Source organism: Drosophila hydei, unplaced genomic scaffold (assembly GCF_003285905.1).
Source record: "Drosophila hydei strain 15085-1641.00,03,60 unplaced genomic scaffold, DhydRS2 tig00000330-arrow-arrow-pilon, whole genome shotgun sequence".
In the NCBI taxonomy this organism is placed as follows: Eukaryota; Metazoa; Arthropoda; class Insecta; order Diptera; family Drosophilidae; genus Drosophila; species Drosophila hydei.
This window is the reverse complement of record NW_022045710.1, coordinates 90,001-112,435: the sequence shown is the minus strand read 5'-3', so window position 1 is coordinate 112,435 and position 22,435 is coordinate 90,001. Positions and strand designations below refer to the sequence as shown.

At 38.9% G+C, this 22,435-nt stretch overlaps 3 protein-coding genes across 6 annotated transcripts in view; all 3 read right to left on the bottom strand.

The window, feature by feature from the left end:
* Positions 1-318: 318 nt before the first annotated feature.
* On the bottom strand, positions 319-7,483 carry LOC111593701 (protein BCL9 homolog). Of its 2 annotated transcripts, XM_023306646.2 has the most exons (7): positions 6,828-7,483; positions 6,311-6,754; positions 5,232-5,537; positions 3,772-5,169; positions 3,040-3,693; positions 2,363-2,592; positions 319-2,149 (listed from the first exon to the last, which is right to left on the bottom strand). In XM_023306646.2, exons 1-7 carry the CDS (start codon positions 6,967-6,969, stop codon positions 569-571), a joined length of 4,755 nt encoding a protein of 1,584 aa, XP_023162414.2. In that variant the 5' UTR covers positions 6,970-7,483; the 3' UTR covers positions 319-568. The 2 variants fall into 2 exon arrangements, with proteins under 2 accessions (XP_023162414.2, XP_023162413.2); XM_023306645.2 differs by having other exon boundaries at positions 3,040-5,169.
* A 3,273-nt stretch (positions 7,484-10,756) lies between these two features.
* On the bottom strand, positions 10,757-17,547 carry LOC111593717 (homeobox protein onecut). The gene is made up of 4 exons (XM_023306683.2): positions 17,464-17,547; positions 13,388-16,147; positions 12,874-13,010; positions 10,757-12,798 (listed from the first exon to the last, which is right to left on the bottom strand). The coding sequence occupies exons 2-4, from the start codon at positions 16,041-16,043 to the stop codon at positions 12,352-12,354; spliced, it is 3,240 nt and encodes a 1,079-aa protein (XP_023162451.2). The 5' UTR covers positions 16,044-16,147; positions 17,464-17,547; the 3' UTR covers positions 10,757-12,351.
* Positions 17,548-20,446: 2,899 nt separating this feature from the next.
* LOC111593715 (43 kDa receptor-associated protein of the synapse homolog) overlaps positions 20,447-22,435 on the bottom strand; it is a 4,415-nt gene continuing 2,426 nt past the window's right edge. For all 3 annotated transcript variants that reach the window (XM_030223976.1, XM_030223977.1, XM_030223978.1), the window contains 3 exons: positions 22,058-22,249; positions 21,806-22,005; positions 20,447-21,518 (listed from right to left, as the gene is read on the bottom strand). In XM_030223976.1, coding sequence (XP_030079836.1) covers positions 21,068-21,518; positions 21,806-22,005; positions 22,058-22,249 — 843 coding nt within the window. In that variant the 3' untranslated portion in view covers positions 20,447-21,067. The remainder of the gene's footprint in view (positions 21,519-21,805; positions 22,006-22,057; positions 22,250-22,435) is intronic.

The window sequence follows — 22,435 nt, the reverse complement described above, 5'->3', positions numbered from 1 at the left end:
ACAATCAGCATTGTCTCTGGTATCGAGTCTCGTATATATATTCTCTTTACGTATGTCCAACTACCCCCACGTACCTATGTGATGTGTGCTACCCATCAGTCAATCGTTAAAATTTATCCGATTTCATCTGAAAAGTTTGCCGTTGGCTAGGCAAATATTCTTTAAGCTAGAGAAATTAAAAATTTCCCTTTTCAAGTTCATTGGACTGTGATGAGGAAATTTACGATTAGCTCGAAATTTCTCGTTACAAATTCGAATTTTTTCAATGTGATATCGCCTTAGCTTTGAAAATTTTCGATAAGCCAAAAGAAATTCAAATTTCATTTTTATAAATTGATTATATTAAATTTTCCCTCATAATTTCCTTTTTAAGTGAATATCACCTAGGCTTATGAAATTTACGAGACGCCCCTTTTCAAGTTGATTTACAATAAGTTTCACCTTGACTAAGGAAATTTACAACACACAAATTTCATTTGCAGAAAGTTTTGATGCTCGATCGATGCTTTGAGATACAGAGACTAGCGTTTTAGATCGCCCGACAGTTTCATTTCAATCCGATCCGATCTTATTTGTTGACAAAAAATGCGGGATTTGGCGACAGATTTGGTGGCATGGGTATCATATTGCCGCCAACTTGTTGCTGTTGCTGCTGTTGTTGTTGTTGACTTCTTGTGTTCGTTGCATATAATTGCTGTTGAAAACTGTGATATTGCTGCGCATATTTCAGATCATTCGACGAGGGTCCAACGAAATTGACGCCACCGCCGTTGCCAGCTGACGATATAAGGTTACTGTTGTTGGGGCCAACCACCATGCCAGGATGTCCTTGTCCCTGTAACTGTACCTGCACACCTTGTACTGGTCCTTGCATGCCCAGTTGACTTGGACACATACCGCCCGGCATAGACTTTATGTGCTGCTGCTGACCTTTCGGTTGAGCTTGTTGCTGCTGTTGTTGAGCAGCTGCAAACATTGCCGGCGAATTGCAATTGCCACCAGCGCCATTGTTAAACAATATAGTCGGATCATTGCAATCCAAGCTATCACCGCCAGGAAACTGGACTTGATGTCGATGATTCACAATATTGTTGCCTGTTGGGGCCTGCAAGCGAATGTTGCCCAAGCCACCATGTTGTCGCATGCCGTGAGGTCGCATGCCACGTATCATTGGTGTCATGTCTGCATGCCCAGGCAATCCTACACTTCCGGCGACGTCATCGTCGAGGCCAGCTAGCTGATTACAATTTTGAAAAAAATTCATGCTGCCAACATGATTGTTTATCATTTTGTTCTGTTGCTGCTGCTGTTGTTGTTGATTTTGTTGTTGATCGCTGGGCGCTGAATTCATATTCATCATCATGGGATTCCCGTCGTTGCCAATCGGATTGGCCATTTGGGGGTTGGCGTATCGCTGCAAGAATTCCAAACTAGGCGCCACTCGTACATTCCCATTATTGCCACTATTATTACTGTTATTATTATTGTTGTTGCTGTTGCTACTGCTGCTGCTATTGTTATTTTGGGGTCGCACTGGCATGTACTGTATTGTATTTGGTGTGCTGGCCTTCACTTGAATATTTGGATTGAAATTGGGTCCAAAATTGACTGGCATGCGACCCATCATGCGTGCGCCTGGTGGCAATATCCCATGAAAGCCGGGTCCAGGTCCGTGTCCGGATCCATCGCGTATCATACCATTTGGTCCCGGACTAAAGCTGGCAGTCCCTAGGTTAGATAACTTGGGATTCAACATACGCTGACCCATCGAGTTAATCAACGGATTGATTGAATGGCAATTGTTGGGTGCATTGCCCATGTGTTCCATGCTGATGCCATCCAAATTGGGAACCAAGCCAGCGGCAGCAGCAGCAGCAGCAGAGTGCTCCATATTTATATCAACTAGTCCCGAAACTTGACCTTGACCTGGACCCGGACCCATCATATTCATCCCGCCGGCGGGACTACCCACGGTTGATACACAGCTAGTCAGCTGCTGGGACATCTGCGCTAATGACGAAATTGGATCAAAGTTCTGTGCCATCTTATTTTGGGCTGGCCGATTGCTGCTGCTGTTCGGATTCAGGGGCATATTATCCGAACGACGACCAAATTGTACAGGCCCTCCACTTGCTCCACAATTTTGACGCTAAAAAGAAATGAACAAGGGCTCTTCAAAATAAATAGATGTTTGGTATATTTAAGCGTCTACACTAAGGATTAACGAGTATATGCCTATACTAACAATAGTATATGATATATACTACTATAATATATATTTTTAAAATCAAATATCAATAAAGATTTTTTACTTTCTTTCGATACCTTCGGATGCCTTAGTCCTACATGTTTTTCCACTTACCTCCAGGGGGTTGCTGCTATTGGCGCCTTTGTATGTGTTCAAGGCAGTGTTTGGATTATTTTGCAAATGTGTGTGTGGATTAAAGTTTATCCCCGGGCTGGTTGCCGGAAATCTCGAATCCATATTATTCGGTTCAATTAGATGATTCGTAGAATTTGCGTTAGCATTGGCATTGGGGTTACCTGGCGACCGAGGGCGCTGTGGACTTGGTCTAGTGTTCTTCATATCACCTAAGAACATGGAAATTCCATAAATATTTTATGTATAGCAGAATCAAACCTTTCTTGTCATGCCACAAGATTGAAAGGATTTGTTAATGAATGGATTTGTTTTGTATATTCCGAGTGTTTCAGAAATATTTGTCATACACAGTTGAATTGAGTGTGAAAAATAATTATGATTTGTTATATTTTTTAAAATATATAAAAGCGAATTGTTTGTTATACTAAACTGTTATACACATATATTACAGAATTAAATATATCAAAAAAATGAAGTATATGTGAAAGTGGTTCGAACGGGCAAAGATAAGAGTTTTCTTTGAATGCAATTTTCTCAAAATTGTGATTTGAATGGGGAAAATGGGTTTCGGATATTGATTATATAGCTATAGCTATAGTTCGATCTATTTGTTCTCGGAATCTTGTGCTACTTAGCGAAATTTAGAAAATAATTACCAGCAGTTGAGTTAAACGATTCCAGATCCTTGGGCGAAAGGTGGGCAAGCGGCGTACTGGGATTACTATTTAGATGATTATTCATCACATTCACACACACATTTACGTTCGATGCGTTGTTACCAGCATTTCGATGTCGACTCGAAGGCGAACCGGCGTCGGGTTGAAAACAGTTTTTCGATGTGGCTATGGAACCCATATTTGCTGTAGCTCCAACCTGACCACTTGCTGATGAATTGGTTGTACTGTTTAGTTCCATGCTGGGCGAATTCGATGGCAAACCAAGGGCACCAGCTGTGCGTGGCGATGGCAGGGAGAGATTATTAGGACTGGAAGGATTTGGAGATTGCGTTGCAATTGGCACCGATGCCGACCGTTGTGTGGGATGATAGGGCGGTGGCGGTCCTTGAACATTATTTCGCAGTACGGCATTTGGTGTGCTACTAGAAGGCAAAGTCGTAATCGATGGCTGGGGATTAGTACCGGAGCCAGGTCCAGGCATACCACCTGTTGGCCGACAAGCTGCTTTGCCCACTGCTTTGCGCTCTTCAAAAAATTGCTGTTGCAATTTGGTCCACTCCATTGGTGTCATACTGCCTTCTCCTTTATCTCCAGCTCCCATGCCCATAACGCAATTTGTGTTAACAAATCCGCCTATCAATTCGGGCGAGTTGGCCAATAAGTTAGGATTATTTGAACATTGCATGCCAACATTCATATTAGCATTCATACCAGCAGCTGATCCAAGGCCTGCTCCTCCTCCTCCTGCTCCGCCTGCTGCTGCTGTCGCTGCAGCTGCTGCTGCGTTGGATGCTGGTAAATTGTTTTTCTGTCCACTACTGCACGACATAACAGCTCCAATATCACCAATAACATCAGCTGGCAATGGCATCATAACATCTTCGCCCAGCTGCGACATATGCTCCGTTTTCTGCTGCTGCTGCTGTTGTTGTTGTTGTTGTGCCGCAGCTGCAGCCGCCTGCATTTGCAATTGCATTTGTCGCATTTGTGCATTCGACGCTGCGCCTGTCGGCGCAATGTTCATCATTAAATTTCCCATTGCCGCCTCATTTGGCAGTTTGTTCAATTGATTGCCCGCTGGTCCACCACTCTCATTCTCTGGAAACAGGAATTGATTCATTTTCTTCAGTTTTGCCAATTGTTCCTCGCGATGTTGTCGCTGCTGTGGTGTCAAGTTTTCATCTGGCACTTTGACACCCTGCAATGAAATTATATTGCCATCAGCGCTTAAGTCGGCGTTATTGCATTTGCCCAGGACACTATCAACACCTTCTAATAGCTTCATGGCTTGACCATCAGGCTCCAGCGAGCTTCGATTGGCATTTCCTGCCTCCCAGCACATCAGGTCACTTTCGTTAACAAGTGAATCGGCCGCTGTTGAGGTTGGGTCTGCAAAGTGGTTTCGCTTATCAGCTTGATTATTAAAATGCGCTTTCGACTTTTGTTGTTGAGGCTGCAGCATTTTAGCCAAATTTGGATTTTGATTGGAGTTTGGATTATTGGAATTTGCATTTGAATTTAGCCAGTTGGGTCCACCTGCTCCGGACATGTTGCAAATGTTGAGACCCAATGAGTTCTGTCGTTGCAATTTATTCATTTTCATTGGATTCTTCATAAAGAAATCTTCCAGAAAACTCTTAGTCGCTGGCTGTGTGCAATGGTATGCAATAATCGTCTGAAATTGTCCACTTAACACAGATTCTGCACCGTTATTGGCCAATTGCGTTGAGAAGACAAATATATGATTCTGTTGCTGCATATAATCCAAGCAATTGCCAACACTATTATTGCCCATAAAATTGGATGATGCACCACCACCAAGACCGCCTCCGCCTCCGCCACCGCCGCCCCCACTACCACCATTACCACCACCACCGCCACCACCAGCAACGGAGCCAGCATTAGGAGACACATTAATGCCAATGCCAAGCGATACGCCAAGACCAGGCACGCTTACAGTTGGATTAGCACTTAGATTGGCATGCGAGGCATTTATATCACCTATACGATCGGAATCCAAGGTATTAATTAATGCACTACAGTTGCTAATATCATTATCAGTGTTTAGTCCCATAACAGATGGAGGCTTTTCATTCAGCTCCATTTTAACTAGCGAAAAGAGAAACCTATTAAGTCTCACATTAATACGCTGAACTCAGTCGTCCACTTACCTGGTGTAACAGATCGATCTGTTGCACCAATCGATCCAAAACCCACTGGCGACATGCTTGGTGAGAAATGGTCTTCCTTCTTCATATTCACCAAGCAGCTGCCCAGCAATATATCTGTCGGCTCCTCCTTAACAACAGGTTCCGTTGCGCCTGCAGCTGCTGCTGCTACTGCTGAAGCTGGTGCTGGTGCTCCCTTTGTATTGCTATTGTTGACAACTGTTGAGCTGTTGAGACTATTTTGATTGACTTTGTCCAATGCAGAGCTAGCAGATATATTCGTTGGATTCGATGTCAACTTTGGCTTAACTGGAAGGAAGAAAAGGAAAGGAGGTTGTAATAAACGGTTAATTTCACACATTTGGGCCAAGATCTGGCAACGAATATTAGTCGTTATTTCTCTACCGATACAGATGAACCCCGAATATTTAATTGAATACTATTGGTTACTATTAATTTGTATCTTAAGAGAGCTAGACACGCGTTTTTTAAGCTAAAATCTAACCTATTCAAGATATTAAATTTAATTTTAAAGAACCATAAATATAAACACTATATATTAATCCTATATCTTTAGCATAGTTAAGTGAGATTTTCACAGCAGAAAATTGTCATATGACTATATCGTCTTTATACCATAAGCCAGAAGTAGGTCTGATTGTATAAACGCGTCGATCTCGATATCAAAAGAAACAGAAACATCAAATTAAGACGTACACCCTACAATAGCAGATGAGTGCAGTTCAGACCAGATAATACTCTGCCTCAGTGAAATCATTTTTGGTAAATTCAAAACTGCACTAATTTAACTGTACAATTTTTAAGAGGTCTGGTTTAATTTGGAATTTAGGACTTTGTCTACACGAGTTGATATATTCAAAATTTGAAGTCTTTAGCTTCAACAGCAAAACTAATTTATATAAATTATAAGTAATGGGTATACAAAAATGATTCGCATTTTCGAAGTTGCTGCTCGGTATGTTGCCGCACATAAACTCTCTTAACTCTCAAGCATATTCGACTAACGCATTCTTGCTTTATTTAATTGATGGGAAATGTAAGAGCTAGAGTACAGTATTTACCACAATCCTCCTCCTTGACGCTGTTGCTGCTGCTGGTGTTGCCGCTATTAATCTTCTTTTTCTTCAACAGTTCATCTTGATGCAGTTCACTCTCAGCTGACGAATTTAACACTTGTGCAATATTGCTGCTGTTGCTGTTGTTGTTGCTCTTCGTATTCGTTTGCTCGCTGGTGTTATTTGGATTTGTTGTTGAACTTGGATTTGCATTCGTTGGCGAATTGGCATTATTCTGTCTAGCTGAGTCCGATGAATTGCTGCTGGCATTGGAATTTGTTGTGTTTTTGCTGTTGTTAATATTATTATTGTTACTATTATTATTATTGTTGCTACTGTTGCCACTGTTGTTGTTGTTATGATGATTATTATTATTTGTGCTGGAATTATTTTTGGTAGCTGCATCCGCCTCATCTGACATGATTTGATTAGTTTGATTATTTGCGTTCTCTAGAAAACAAAACAGAACGGAGAAGCACATAGTTGATAAATTTATTTTATTTTTATTATATATTTACTCTACCTGGCGATAGTGTTGAATAGGGTTCGGCCTTCACCTTAACCGTTTTTAGGGCTTCAATCTGAATTATATTTTTGGCCGCTGTATCAGCGTTTGTTGTTGTTGTTGTTGATTGGCTGGCGCCCCCTGTTATTGTGGACAGCATTCTCGATTAGCCAACATGGAACACGACAATTTGTGTTTAGTTCTCGAAAGGTTCCGTATTTTTTATTTACTCTTTGTCCATGGTCTCTGGGATTTAAGCCTCGATTTTTAGCTTCCACTTAATCATTTATTTCATTGCATTTCATTCATTTTCTTCTTTGCGTTTTTTGATTCGGCCAAATTCTTTAAGCACACGCACACACGCTTTGACACATTTGCTCATGTGTGTTTGTGTATATAAGCGCCTGCACTCAAACAAAACAACAAAAAAATTCTGTATACATACAAAACACTCGCATATACCTACAGACACACACACACAACTGACACAATTAGCTTAAGAAAATTGTTTTAGTCGCGAAAACAACGCTAAAGTAAACGTTGCATACAATTTTCTTACAGCTTATTCCAATCTAGTTATATACAAAAAGTTATTGCTTGTGCAAGAAATATCTTTATTTGTAATTTGTAAATACAAAGCGCACAGCCACTTGGCATGCTCCTACTATATAAAATATGCAATCTGTGTTCGAAAATACCAAAAAGTGTTATTGTATTCTCGGGTGTCTCGGGACGATACGACTGTATTATGTGTTGGTACTAAAATGTATCAAGTATTTTGTATGTAACGAGTAAGCAAGAGTAACTATAAATGAGTACGCATTTGCTGTCAATGGTATTAAAAATATATATGAATACGATACCAGTGTACGCCAATTGTGAGCTATCGAAATCTTAATATCCATATGAATGTTAATTTACAAGCGTACGATGATTGTGGGTTATCGATAAAATATGGAGAAGCTTGTATCAGATTTAGTTTTCATGTGATGGGCATTTAACTATATTTTTGAATATATTTGCATTATCCTACAATGGGCGTAATAATGTTGTTTTCTCAAAAAACTCTGTAATTGTTTAGATCGTCCTATTTAGTAGGCGCGCCTTTCTACTCGTTCACCCCTATCGGCAACAGTTGTGCTGCACTCAAGTGGGATGAGTGAAGTCTCACACGTAAACATTAACTCAAAAGAGTTGTATACAATTTGTAGAATCTGGATTTGTTTTATTTATTGCATTTAGCTTATTTATACATGAGTACATTTACTTTTAACTTTGAATGGGCTTACGTAAGCGTACGTACTTCATTTCTAACGTATTTCTTTAATTTTTATTTTTTTAATGTTTTGTTTACATTTCTTGTTTTGTTATCTTCTTGTATTATTTGTGATGTGTATTTCCACCTCGTTTTAGACTAAATTGACTAGCAAAGTTCTTCTGAGTATTCGCAGCTGTGCTTATGTATTACAATAACTGTTAAATAATAAAATAGTATGCATATATACATATACAGTCTGTCAAGAAACACTTTACACAGTGGAAAAAATCTCAATTTTTTGACTTTATGTAAAAAAATAAAGAGTTTTTGTTTAATTTAACTAATTTTTTTTAATGGTTAACTGTTTAATAGGTATTTTTAAATCAAATTATAGAAAACAGAAACAAAAACAATAATGGTGAAACTTAAAAAACAACAAAAACTTAGATTACTCATATTTTACACTGTCAAGAAACTCTTTACACACTTCTTATATATTGTTCTAAATTTAAAATGTAAAACTAATTATAACTAATTTTGAAATACTTAATATTTAGTATGGCCCCCCTTAGCATTCTGTACATGTTGGAGTCTTCTTTTCATTGAGTTGACCAAGTTTTGAATATACTCTAGGGGTATCTTCTGCCACTCTTCCAGTACGAAAGCTTTTAGCTGTCCACGGTTGGTTGGATTCCTTTTTCCAACCTTTTGCTTTAAATAAGACCACGCATGTTCGATTGGGTTGAGATCTGGGCTTTGGGGTGGTGTATCCAAGACCTTTCCGCAGTTGTAAAGCAACCAATTACGTACATTATACTCCTTATGTTTTGGATCGTTGTCTTGGTAAAATTTAAAAGTTGGCCGATTTTCACTAATAAAGCCAAATTTGGTTAAAAAATATTGCTCGGCATTCATTGTGTTTTCAATGAATACCAATTCACCGACTCCTTGGCTGGAAATGCAGGCCCAAACCATAACCGACAGCTTTCCAAATTTGACTGTTGGAATGATATTCGCTTTGTCGTAAGCTTTAGAGACCTTTCGCCATACTTTGGGCGGACCTTCGTTGTAATACAACATTATTTTGGTCTCGTCGCAAAATATAACGTCCTTTCAATACTCCTCTGGGTGCCTAAGCATAGTAAGAGCAAAACAGAAGCGCTTTTCCACATTTGTCGACGACAGCAAGGGTTTCTTACGTGCCACTTTCGAAGAATACCCATGCCGTAGAATAGCCTGACGGATCGTTTCGTGGGACACATCCACACCACACTCTTCTTTGAGCTCCTTGGCAAGAGTTCTGGTCGAGATTTGGGGATTTGATTTGATCTTTCGCATCATAAGGCGGCTTGCCCGATCAGATATCTTTTTTTTTCGGCCACCCACACCCTTTGCCTCAAGTCTTCCCTCATTTCCGCGCGACTGAGAACGTTGTATATGGTTTTTCTTGACACAGAAAACATTTCCACTAATTCTGGAACTGATTTGCCCAACTGCCGATTGTAGAAGATCAATTGGACAACATCGAAGCTTAATCTCTTTCCGGGCATTATTAATCAAAATTTGTATTGCTTTTATATGTGTACTCAGCCAAATTTCGCACAAAGTGAAAAATAAACACAAAAATAGAGATGCATAGACAGATTCTAAAGGCATAGTTAACGGTAAAGCCCCGTTATTTCTTAGAATCAGAGCAAAACAGATGAAGAGAACAAAATGTGTAAAGAGTTTCTTGACAGTGTAAAATATGAGTAATCTAAGTTTTTGTTGTTTTTTAAGTTTCACCATTATTGTTTTTGTTTCTGTTTTCTATAATTTGATTTAAAAATACCTATTAAACAGGTAACCATTAAAAAAAATTAGTTAAATTAAACAAAAACTCTTTATTTTTTTACATAAAGTCAAAAAATTGAGATTTTTTCCACTGTGTAAAGTGTTTCTTGACAGACTGTACATATTTAAATAAAATCATTCGTGCTACTTGATTATAAGATTTTGTCTGGGAGTGTTAAATAAAATACACTCAAACTTATTTCGGTTACATGCATGGGTGAGTATGTGGGTGTGTGTTCATGTATGTACATTTCTAATAGTAAAAAGTACTATTATGTATATATATATATATATATATATATATATATATATATATATATATAATTATATATAATATATATATATATATACTTTCAATTTCGATTAATGTAAAAAGAAGCATTACAATATTTACAATTAGTTTCTTTAAATTTAAGTGGCTTTCCATACATATATATATATATATATATATATATATATATATATATATATATATATATATATATATATATATATCATATAAGTATTTACTTTTTATTTTTATTTATAGTTGTACCTTGTTTATTTAATAAATTTGACTAGATTTACATAGTTACACGCTAGAGACTTTTTCATATAAAGTTTGCATCACTCGGCTCTAAGTATTTATAGATGTTCTCAAAAGTATGTTTATTGCCACATCATCTCCCACTTGGGTTAGCTAGGAAGTTAAGACAGTTTCAATACAAAAATGTGCTCAAAAATGAGCGGAATCGTAGAATCAGGTACCACAGGAAAAATATATATACTAAAATATATATAAAAAAACATATATGTATTTACACAAATTATAAATATATAAAAACATAATATATTAACAAAATGAAGTGCTCTCGGCGGGAGAGGCTGACTAGAAGATGCGCACAGCTTATAAACCCATAATTTTCCGCTACTTTTAACCATTACACATAACCAGAACACACAAACACATAAGAAGGCCTCTGCTTGATGAGCAGCTTACAGGAAATTAAATGGGACGGACAGACAAACAGACGGAGAATCTAATATGGCTCGATGTAATCAGCTCATTGATCTGATTGAGAATATATACATGATGTGTCCTGCCACTCCTCCTCCTGCGTGTTCCTCCTGCGTTATCACAAACCCACAAACAACCCCCTGTTTTTATGTAATTTAGATATATCAAGTCGAATCTGGCCGACATGTATAGATACATACATACACACAGACGCATACATACATACATAAGCATACGCTGATTGAACTTATGTTCTAGTCGTACGATCATAATGTAAGTTTTCATTATAAGAGTATCACACCGAAATGTGTGTATGGGCCATTCGATTCGATGTTTATACTCGTTTTCAAAATCAAAATGAGTATATTGGTTTTGGAGAAATACCCGTCCGTCCGTCCTTCTGCCTGTCTATCTGTCTATATGTCTGTATGAATGCAAAGTATGTGTCATTATAACCCATATGACCCACCAATCGAAATCTTAATATGTGGATAGCTTATGTGTTCCTCATACTATAGACCTCAATCCAGCTCCACCTTTACTGATCTTTAACTTATAGTTTAGCTCTAGCTTCTATAGTTGACGGATTTATAGAGACGGACAGACATAGAGCCAGAGGAACGGACGAATGAACAACCCATGATCGACTCGGCTGTTGATGTTTAGATTATAGAAACAAAAAAAAACCAAATATTAAATATGCCTTAAAAAAGTAAAAAAAAATTAAATCTTTTGTGTTCTTTTGAACCGGAAACAAGAGTTCGATAATAGATGAAATCACATATTCCCAACAGGATTTTGTAAGCCGGGTACAAAGTAGGTGTTCGTGCAGAATTGACTCAATGGGTCGCTTTGGTAGAGATTTTGGGAGTTGACGAAATGATGTGACAAAATATGTTCCATTACTTATGGAAGAGCTGAAACGCACAAAATATATAGAAACAGATATGGTTGAAGTATCTGTTAGCCCAATAGAGCACACAATATCTCTCTCTTATTCTCTCTCTCTCTCTCTCTCTCTCTCTCTCTCTCTCTCTCTCTCTCTCTTTCTCTCTCTTTGCTTAGTGAACCAACGATTCATTTAGCTGTAAATTTGGATCTTTATAATATTTCGTACCCAAACGAACGGACAGACGCTTGCCTGAATTGATGCTAGCTAGCAAACTGTCATCGACTTCTATCGGTCTATTGAAGTACTCAACGCAATCGATCACACCTAAGCTATCGATTGACCACTCAGGCGTCAAGGAGTTTGTGTGTCGATTCGAATTGAAGTCGGATTCATGTTCGGACTTTGTATTGGCAACGCATTTTTTCTTGCGATGAGCATTCTGCTGTCTGCCTATTGAGTTCTTCTTCTTCTTGTCGAATCTGAAATGGTCTTTTGCATCGACAACGGTATCAAGTCTATAGGAATTTTCTGTTAGCTGTTCGTCGAGACATTCTCCATTATGTCACAACATGTCATCGTGTTCATCGTGATCATCATCATCATGATCATCAACTAGGAAATCATGATGTTCCAGCTCCAAATCCATTTCTCCATCATCATCAAAATTACCCAGCGGCGACATCGCTGTCGTATGTAGATTGCCATAGTGTCCACTGTTTCGCTCCTCCTCCTCCTCCTCCTCCTCTTCGTCGTGCTGTTGCTGATGCTGCTGCTGATGCTGAATCTGTTGCTCTTGCTGCTGCTGCTGCTGCTGCTGCTGCTGCTGCTGCTGCTGATGATGATGATGCTGCCTACTATGCGAGTGCTGTGAATTCTTGTTATCATCATCGCGCCATTTATCCATTGAGCGTCGTCGCGCATTCATAAAAAAGTTGCCCACAGTTGTCGGCTCCAATCCCAGTTGGCGTGCAATTGTCACTTGCATCTCCTTTGAAGGCCTCTTGGTTTCCTGTAAGCCACACAAATTTCACATCATTTCGCATTCCATTGCCTGCTGCTGCCCATTACAACCCCACAGACGTACCTTAAAAATTGCTTGTAGTGTCCGTCGCTGCAGATCTGTAAAAACTAAACGGGGCTTTTTCGGTTGCGGCATTTGTTCTATATGCGGTTCTTCCTTGCGCCGGCAGTTAGACCCGAGAGCCGAACCGCTTAGCATCGCTGAAAAGAATTGCAAAGTGACAGATTAACTCCATGCATTCCACTTAAGGTCTAATGATCTGGGCTTTCAAATGGAATACGAAGAATTTGTTCCATTTCGAAGCTCACAGAAACTAGAAGCTCTAATTGAGGCAAATAAACTGAGATATCTATTCGGAATAAGTTTAAATTGTTATCGAATTCTATCTAAAACAAACTTCATATCGATCTTTAATTATAACAATTCTGGAAAATTGAGCAAGTTATAGTTTGGAAATCCTGAGTTGTTATGGAGACTCTGAATACTCTCAACGTGACGAGCGATATGAGACATTGAAGCTATTTACTAGGCGTGTGTAAAAATATTGTTGGCTGGTATTAGATCAAGTCTTAATTACCGTTTGTCGAAATGATTGACCCATGCGTTGCCTCTGCACTTGCGTTGGTATGTACAGTGGTCGATGACGTCACTGCAACTGAGCCCGTTGCTGATGCTATTGTCGATCCCGAACCCGAACCCGAACCAGAACCCGAACCAGAACCCGCTGCTGTTGCGAATATAATGTTGCTATTACCCGAGCCGGCCCCAGCTCCAGTTGAGGGTCGCTGGGGGATTTGGGCAGCAGCCATTCGTAGTGCAGACATACGCTGAAATTCGGGCTCTTGCAGCCATTTGAACATGCGTCGAAAGGTCTCCCGACCTGACTTCAGCTTCGACCAGGGTTTCGGATTGCGCAGCAGATCGGATAGTGTGCCCTGTGATCGACATAGCACACGCTGGGCAAATATCGCTTGAGGTATGCTGTAGCGCTTGAGCTCTGCAGAGATGCGTTGAGCCAACTCCTTGGTATTTATCTCTTCCATGTCGTTCGGTACAGCAGTTGTCGGGCGGGACAATGGATTAACGGCAACTCCACTTAGTTTTGGAGACAATTTAGGTTGTTGTTGCTGTTGCTGCTGCGGTGGCGTTTGATCCGAGATGAAGCCGTTTTGCTGATGTTGCTGTTGATTTATATTGCAAACATCGAGACTATTCACAATATTGTTTTCAACATGGCAATCGCTACTGTTGTGCTGGCTCTTAAGCTGCTGCTGGACAAGCTCGTCGATGGAACTGTCATTGCCCCCAACTGTTGTCGGCGTTGGTGACAGGTTCACAACGACTGGCAAATCGGCTGTTAGGTTATTAACCGACCCATTAATATGGGGCAGCGTGACAACAGAGGCCGGTGAGTGCAAAGACATGGAGACAACGGAACCAGCTGAAACCGAATGTGAACTGAGTGTCGGGCTATGCTGGAGCCTTAGCTGAGAGCTACGATCTGTCGCATCGCTTCTAGACATAAGCAGATCTTGATCATGTTGCTGGCTAGGACGATACGCTGTTTCATAATCAGCAATACCAGTTGTTGTTGTTGTTGGTGAGAGGCAAATCACCTGCTTCTGGATGGTCACTTGTTGGTTATGAAGGTGTGATTGTGAAGTTGTTGCTGCTTTATGCAACTGCAGTGGACCACCGGCAGGTGACCCGTTCACTGGAGAGGACACTGTCGAGCTATGATTATGTAGATCGCACGTGTTAACCAAGCCAGAGAGTCCATGTGACGGGGAGCTGGCATAGGTGTGAGGCGTAGGTGATATCAATGAAGGCAATTTGTCATACGAATTTGAATATGGAGACTGAACGTCTGAGACCAAACCACTTAAGCTCAAGTTCGATAACGAGCCCTGGTGTGTCGCCTCAATGGGCAAGGGCAAAGGTAAGCTGTTAGCAAATGTTTGATCTGAATTGCTATTGCTGTTATTATTATTATTATTATTATTCGACCTAATTGTTGAATTGGTATTGCTATTCCCGTTGCTTGAGTTGATATGACCACCCACATAAGCGAATTTATCGGACATTGTTGATATTGGGGGTAGTGGTTGGATTGGTGTCAGCGTTGCATACGATGTCGGACTGAAGCTCGGCTCTGATATGCGATGATTGTTGACTGAAGTCAGTGTTTGATACGTGCTGTGCTCGACGGTCAGTGGTGGACTAAGCGATTGGCCAGCTGACACGTGTTCATCAACATCTTCGTCGTCATTATCAATGTCATCATCGTCGTCATCGTGTGCCTGAACAATTACTGAAAGCGATTCTCTATTATGCCCATGGCCAGATGCTAGCTGACGTTGCTGTTGATGCTGCTGCTGATGATGATGCTGTTGCTGTTGCTGTTGCTGATGCTGGTGCTGATGATGAATTAATTCCGATGCACTAACAAGACGTTGTCCGTATTGCGGATGATGCTGCTGATGGTGCTGGTGATGCTGCTGCTGTTGCTGATGCTGGTGATGCTGGTAATGCTGCTGCTGCTGCTGCTGCTGCTGTTCCTCAAGCAGCTGTTGATGATGCTGATTTAAGGTAACCTCCTCAACACCGCCATCCGAGGACAATTCATCAATAACATTAACATGCGACATATTAAGCCCAAGAGTTGGACTCGTGCGTCGATTCAAGATCCTATTGGCATCCGGATCGCGCTGAACAATGACCAGCTTGTGCTCCTGCTTAACGGCGATGATTTGCGTTGATAGCCCATCCAGACTTATGTCGTCAGATCCATCGAACTCAACTGGACTAACGTGTCTCTCGTCCGCATGATGCATGGGCAGTAAGGAGAGCGTCCTGGCACCATCCTGTAACTGCAGTTGTTCAGGCACTATCTGATACGTTGTCTGCAAATTGCTGCTGCTGCCCAGTTCATCGATAACCATAACAACAGCTGAGCTGGATTCCGCCACCTCCTGGCCATCCTCCAACTCATCCTCATCGTCCTCATCGTGATGATGTATCCGACCAGCACTGTCGGTACTCGCAATCAGTGTTTGCAGGGTCGGCGACTTTACGTACTTCATTCCGTTCAACGGATCGGAGTCCCCAATTGGCGTCTGACTAAGTTTCTGTGTTGCCACCTGTCCGACATGGCCTATGAATTCAGTTGTTTCCACGACCAACTGCTGGTGGCTGAAGGCTTGCGAATCAATTATATCGTTCATTGATTCCATTCCTCCCAAAGACAACTTTTCCGTTTTCGCAATAAGAGTTGCTCAGGTAACGGAACCAGAGGCATCCAGCTCCTAATTGTAGCTGCCTTAGCTTAAGCTCTGAACTGCAATCAAGACAACAAGAGAATAAACAGGGGATTTAAAGTCGATCGGGTCTATACATAGGATAGCGTTTTCTAATATTACATATATCATATATATACTAAAGGAAATAAGAAATTGAGTTCAATTCGGAAAGACTCTTCCGATATGAGCTAAGATATCGCAAGTGTGCACAATTGTGGCAGAGTAACTTCTAGTCGGGCCTACACCAATAAAGTAAGTTCACTTATTCTTATTTATTTCTTTTTTGTATAATATATATTTATATATTAATATTATTTTAATATTATATTAGTTTTTTTATTGCATTTGCTTTTATTTTTAAATGGTTTATAATTATTTATATTTTGCATTTCCTTTAATTTGTTTTTTGATTTATTTATTAATTATATTATTTTTTTAATTACTTATTTATTTTTCTCTTTTTTCATATTGTGTATTAATTGTATTAATGTATTAATTCATTTTTTTAATAATGTAAATTAAAAGTGGAATTGAATGTCTCTGATATTACTAATACATTGTTGATTAACTATAAATGCATATATATATTTATATATATAGTATACGATTCATGATTGCACAACTTTAAAACATTTTCACTTTACACTCACATTTCATAAAATGGTTGCGATTAAGCTCAGGACTTGTTCAGCAATGAAAGTCTAATAAATACTTTAACTAGAAGTTAAAGTCAGAGTGGAAAGTTTAAGTTAAAGTTAAATTTTAGTACAATTTTGATTTTTTTGGATTTGTTATTAGTTTCTTGGATTCGTTTTGTTTTTTTTTTCATTTTGGCTCTGTTGCCATCGTCGCCAAAGCCTTAAGGGTTGATAAAAGAAAATAACATACGAACACACACACACACACGCTTCAACTATTTTTATATGTGTGACACTCTCTCTCTCTCTTACTCCCATTATATTTGTGGGTGATTGTGAATTACGTTCGCTTAAACTTTATACATATATATGTATATAGGTATATACTTTTTAAATATATATATATATATATATATATATATATATATATATATATATAGTTGTTTAGTAATATTGTTGAAGAAGCAACTTTTTTCGCTAGCTTTGCATTATGCATACATACATACATGCTCCTACGTGCCTGTACGCCGTGTGTGTGTGCATGCGTGCATATGTATGCGAATGTAAGTGTTTATGTTTTCATATCTCACATCTATATATGTATATGTATATATGAGCGCATACATGTACGAGAGTGTGTCGATGGGGTTTTTGGGGTTGTTTTCACAGATCAAATATATTAGTTTCTTTTTCACAAACTTTTTTCATTTTGTTACCTTAGAACACATTGCCTAGCGGGGCTCGGCTACATTTTAGCTGGTCGCGTAGTTGATATAAGGCATTAAGCTTATATAGGACTGCCATATATGCAGCCTTTACTTAACTTATACATTTAAATGTATAATCTATATATATATATACATATATATATCTATATACAGGTGTATATAGTATGTATATATTAAGTTTGTTAGTTAACCAGGAATTTTCGCGGCAAACGCTTTTTGCAAGTGGGGGCGGAACTTTTATTTAAGCAGAGTACGAATCTATATGTGCATATATATCCATATATATATATATTTATATATACGAGTATATATATATAAATACATATATATTTGTGTGCGTGTAAAACTTTATATATATTGTATGACCGAGAGCACACGTTCTGCAAGGTTTTGAGCCTCACGCAGAATATACCCAATTTGAAACTGAACTGAAGCAAACACAGTCCATATGCTCTCTACGTTCGTTCCATATCTGAGGGCTGAGGACTGAGCGGGCGAGAGAGCAAGAAAGAGAGCAACCCAACTACCGTTACCCCTGCAGTAACTTTGCAGCGGGAAAAGCACCAACTCAACCACCCCTCGCTCTGTGCCGACACGGAGTTGCCATACACACAGAAACACAAATTAAATAAACAAGAACCAAACCTAACAGCTTGAGATTTGAGCCTGAAATACTAGACTAATATATGCATATAAGCTGCGCTTGTAGTCAGAAACTGGCGACGGCTCTCAATGGAAAGTGTGGCAACGTCTAAAACTACCCCACAAACTAGGCGCAGAGACAATGTATTGTTCCTAGCGCATTCGAATGGGCCTCTAAGCAGTTTCATAAAGCAAAGTGCCAGGGCACTTTACAGGAGTAAGGGTATATTGTATTTTGTAACATATGGCAACGCTCCACCTTCAACGCATGCGCACAGAATTGGTTCTCTGATAAATGTTACTTTGCTTCACAGAGTTCGGGGCCTTGAACCACCAATAACTAAGAGCCACGAACTACAATAGACGCGATGTTTCACCTCTTATACGCTGAATCCTTTATAAATGGGAATTCCGGGTCCAATGGTATTGACAATTTGTATGTAACAGGTTGAAGAAGGCGTGCCAAACCCCAAATATATAAATATATTCTTGATTAGGACTACGATGACTGAGTCTAGAGAGATAAAGACTTCAGATTGTAAATGTATTCCTGTATGCCACACGCAATGCAAGCTAATTATTTCTTTTGATAACTCATTACATTTCCTTAGTATCGATACAAATCGATTAAATTTAATGCAAGGGCACTTAAAATGAATGCAGATATTTTGCATATTTCCTGTAGCAGTATTTTATTAGTTAAGGCTTAAGGGTTTCTCCTAGTCGAGCACTCCCGACTAGACCTTTCTTACTTGCAAGTTGCTGAAGAGCGACGCTCTCCTACATTGCAGTCGTATGACATTAGGTAAATACATGGAAAGTTGAAGCTTCATTTGCCTTGACGCTCTTTACAACCATAAAATTCTCAAATGGTTTTAGCTTAACAATAGTATCAAGCCGAAGGCGAAGCTGCCTACGAGAGCGCTGTCTGCTGGCTATAGAGTCAGGAGCTAGTTGATATAGCCACACGCACAACTCAACGTGTCACATTTCTTATTTGTTGATTAGTAAAAGTCAACAAACACACATACATTTAGTATTTATATATGTTTATGAAATGAGTATATATTTGCTTTGCGAATATATTGTTTGAAAGTAGTTTATAAAAAAGTTTGATTAATGGATTTTAAGGAATATAATAACATTTTGATAATTTAATAAGAAATATGAATAATTTTTAATTTAATATTATGTTTTTACTGTATATTTTTTTTCTAAATTTAATAAATTAAAAAATGGATTTGAAAAACAGCGAAATGAATTCAGTTTGATATGCTTGACGATACCCCTGTTAATATATCTTACAATATCCTTCGCCATCAAGAACAAAGTTTGTGTTTTGTATATATATATATAGATATATATATATATATATATATATATATGAGTTTTTAACGGGATTTTATTAACAGTTGTTTTACAGCAAATACAATTGATTTGATCAGTGATTGACTTTGTCTAACAGTTACATATATGCATATTTCTGTCCATATATAGAGAGATATATAGAGATGGATCTCAACTATCTATAATAATCACTTAAGAGTTAGGTGTGCTTCAATATATAGTTAAAAATAATGTTAAAACTTTGCATATTACCATTAAAATACTTTTTCGACTCCTTGATCATTTTTATCGAGAAAATATATTGATTTGGTGCACTATTCAATTTTGATCTAGAAATATAACGTTTGAAATATATATATATATATAAATATATATATATATATATATATATATATATATTTATATATATATATATATATATATATATATATATATATATATATACTTACTAGATTTTTAATTGGAATTTAGCTAAACTTATAACCGTTGATTAGTTATATTTATATTGATTCGTTTCTGCTCTCTTCCGACATCTATATCTTTCAGAGTAGAAACATGTAAGATTGGGGTTTTCTCTTTTAACGGTCGAAATTTTTACGAGCATTGGGTAATTGATCTGTCCTCTCTGCCTTCTGGTTTTATCCACCTAGGTACTGAAGTCTCTGTCTATCTAGCTCTACGCTCTATCATCTTGGCCTACAACCATTTGCATGTTCAAAATTCGCAAACCAACGAAAAAAAGCAAGCAATGGTTGATGGAGGTACTTGGAGAGATTGCTTAGCAGTTTAGTTCTTCAACATCCCAGATATAATCTAAGATATGAATTTCGAGTTAACTTTGTCGCAGCTGGCTTAAGCCAACTTTGTATTAAGTCAGTATTTCAATGCAATTTTCTTATATTAAAAACAGTTATATTATAAAACAGTTAGTTTTGTTCGCGTTAATTTGTTCGTTATTTTCAAAGATAATAACAATCTTTACCTCTTGCTATGGATGTTTCGCTTACATATTTATAACCATTAGCCGTCAAGGTCAAGGTGCACCATATACCTTTATCTTTGATTTAACCGCAAGTCGAAAATAACTGACGAACGAATACCCAGTCCCATAAGTACATAAGTCCTTTTAACAGCTCCATATTGTGGAATATATCTTGATTGAACTTTAGTTGTTGAGACTTGAAATCCAAAAAAATTCATTTTTGTATTTGGCATTGGTATTTATAATTAAGTTTTCGACAACCCATTCCATTCGATCGAAAAAGAATTGTAATTATATATAAGATTATATATTCCAAATTTGAAGTCTCTAGCTTGTGCATTCTTACGAAAGGGCAGACGGACGAACGGATCTGTGGACTGAGCTCTAAGCTCGGCGTTCTGATCAAAAATATATATTCTAATGCCCAATTATTGATTTGGAACCTATAAAATGAGATTCGAAAATAGTTCATTTACTTGATCTGAATAGATACATAAATGGTAAGTTTTTTGAGAAACTTGGATTGATAAATAACTGATCGTAAAGAAGTCGTGAGAAGTCAGCCTACGCTTCGATCACACTTCGTATGCATGTCTTTGCTCGTATACAACCTGACTGAATTTAGACAGAAGATGTCGCATTTCGGCCACTGTCGATCGTGAGACTTGAAGCGCGCATGCTGAGGGAAGCCAATGACAAATTGCTCCGGTAGATGGCGTTTGGCGAGGCGTTTGCCGTTAGAAGCAATGCCGTGTTCTCTATGCTCGGAATGGAGCGTTTCTCTAGACCGTTGCAAAACACAGCTGTATCATTATTGATCGATCGAACTGGCAGCGTTTTCAGCGTTGGCAACAGCGTTTCAGAGTTCAGCGTGTTCAGAAATCCATCGAGATTCAGGGCATTGGCATTAAGCGTCACAGTTCTCGCGCTATCTTCGTCGCAATTCTCGCTTTCAGCCGTACTATCATTATGCCCATAGAGCTGTAAGCGGGAGCTTAGTAACTTGTTGCAAGCAGGACATGATCGGCTCGACAGATTTTTGTCACGTCGTCGAAAAATTTCATGAGCACATCTAAAAGCAGAAGATAAGAAACATAATACAATAATATTCAATTTGAGTCAGCTGTCTTTGTTGCCAAGATGAATCCATATTTTAAATTTGTGAACTCTAATTTGACTGAAGGACTACAGGAAACAGTTATGCATGATTTGAATTTGGAATCTATAGCTGAGCAAACAGATGTTTAGATGGGCAGATGAACAAAGCCTAATCGAGTCGACCTCGGCCTCGGCCTCCCTCCGCCTCCGTCCTACGCCCACCGCTCTGGCTGACTTTGTGGTACACATGCTAATTAATACCTGGCATGAAGTATGTGCGCACACGGTAACGCTTCTAGGCTAGCAGGTTGCATGCCAAATACTTCCCCACAGGCACCGCAATTTAGACCCAGCGCCGCATCTGTTTGGTTGGCTAATCGTAGATGAGTATTGCACTGGTCCTCGTCGCCCAGGGCTCGATATATAAGTGCCAACCGACTTCGGATTTTTCGTACTAGCAGCTAAAAGAAAACGCAGAAAATGATTTTTGATTTTGTTTTTCTGTTCTCTTACCTTTGCCCCAATGGAGCTGGCCACCTCCAGCAGCCGCGTGTTGAACTCTAAAGGCCTGCAATTGCAGATTTTACTTTGCAGACGTAGAGTTTCCAGGCATCGAGCAGCTCCATCCATCGCCTCCATCTGGCCCATGCGATCGCCTAAGCTGGCCGATGTGCCCATCGCCTGCTCGTACTGTCGGAATGCCCTCTACATTCAAGAAATTATAAAGGATACGTGACAGCGAATATTACAATTAAGAAGCATCTAGCCGGAAGAACTATCTTAGTGGTAAACTACGAACGACAACTTGGCTCTCAAAGTGACGCTATTTGCCACACCCTTCCCGGGGCGTAAACATATCTACATATATGCTAGTCGGGGGCTCTATACACA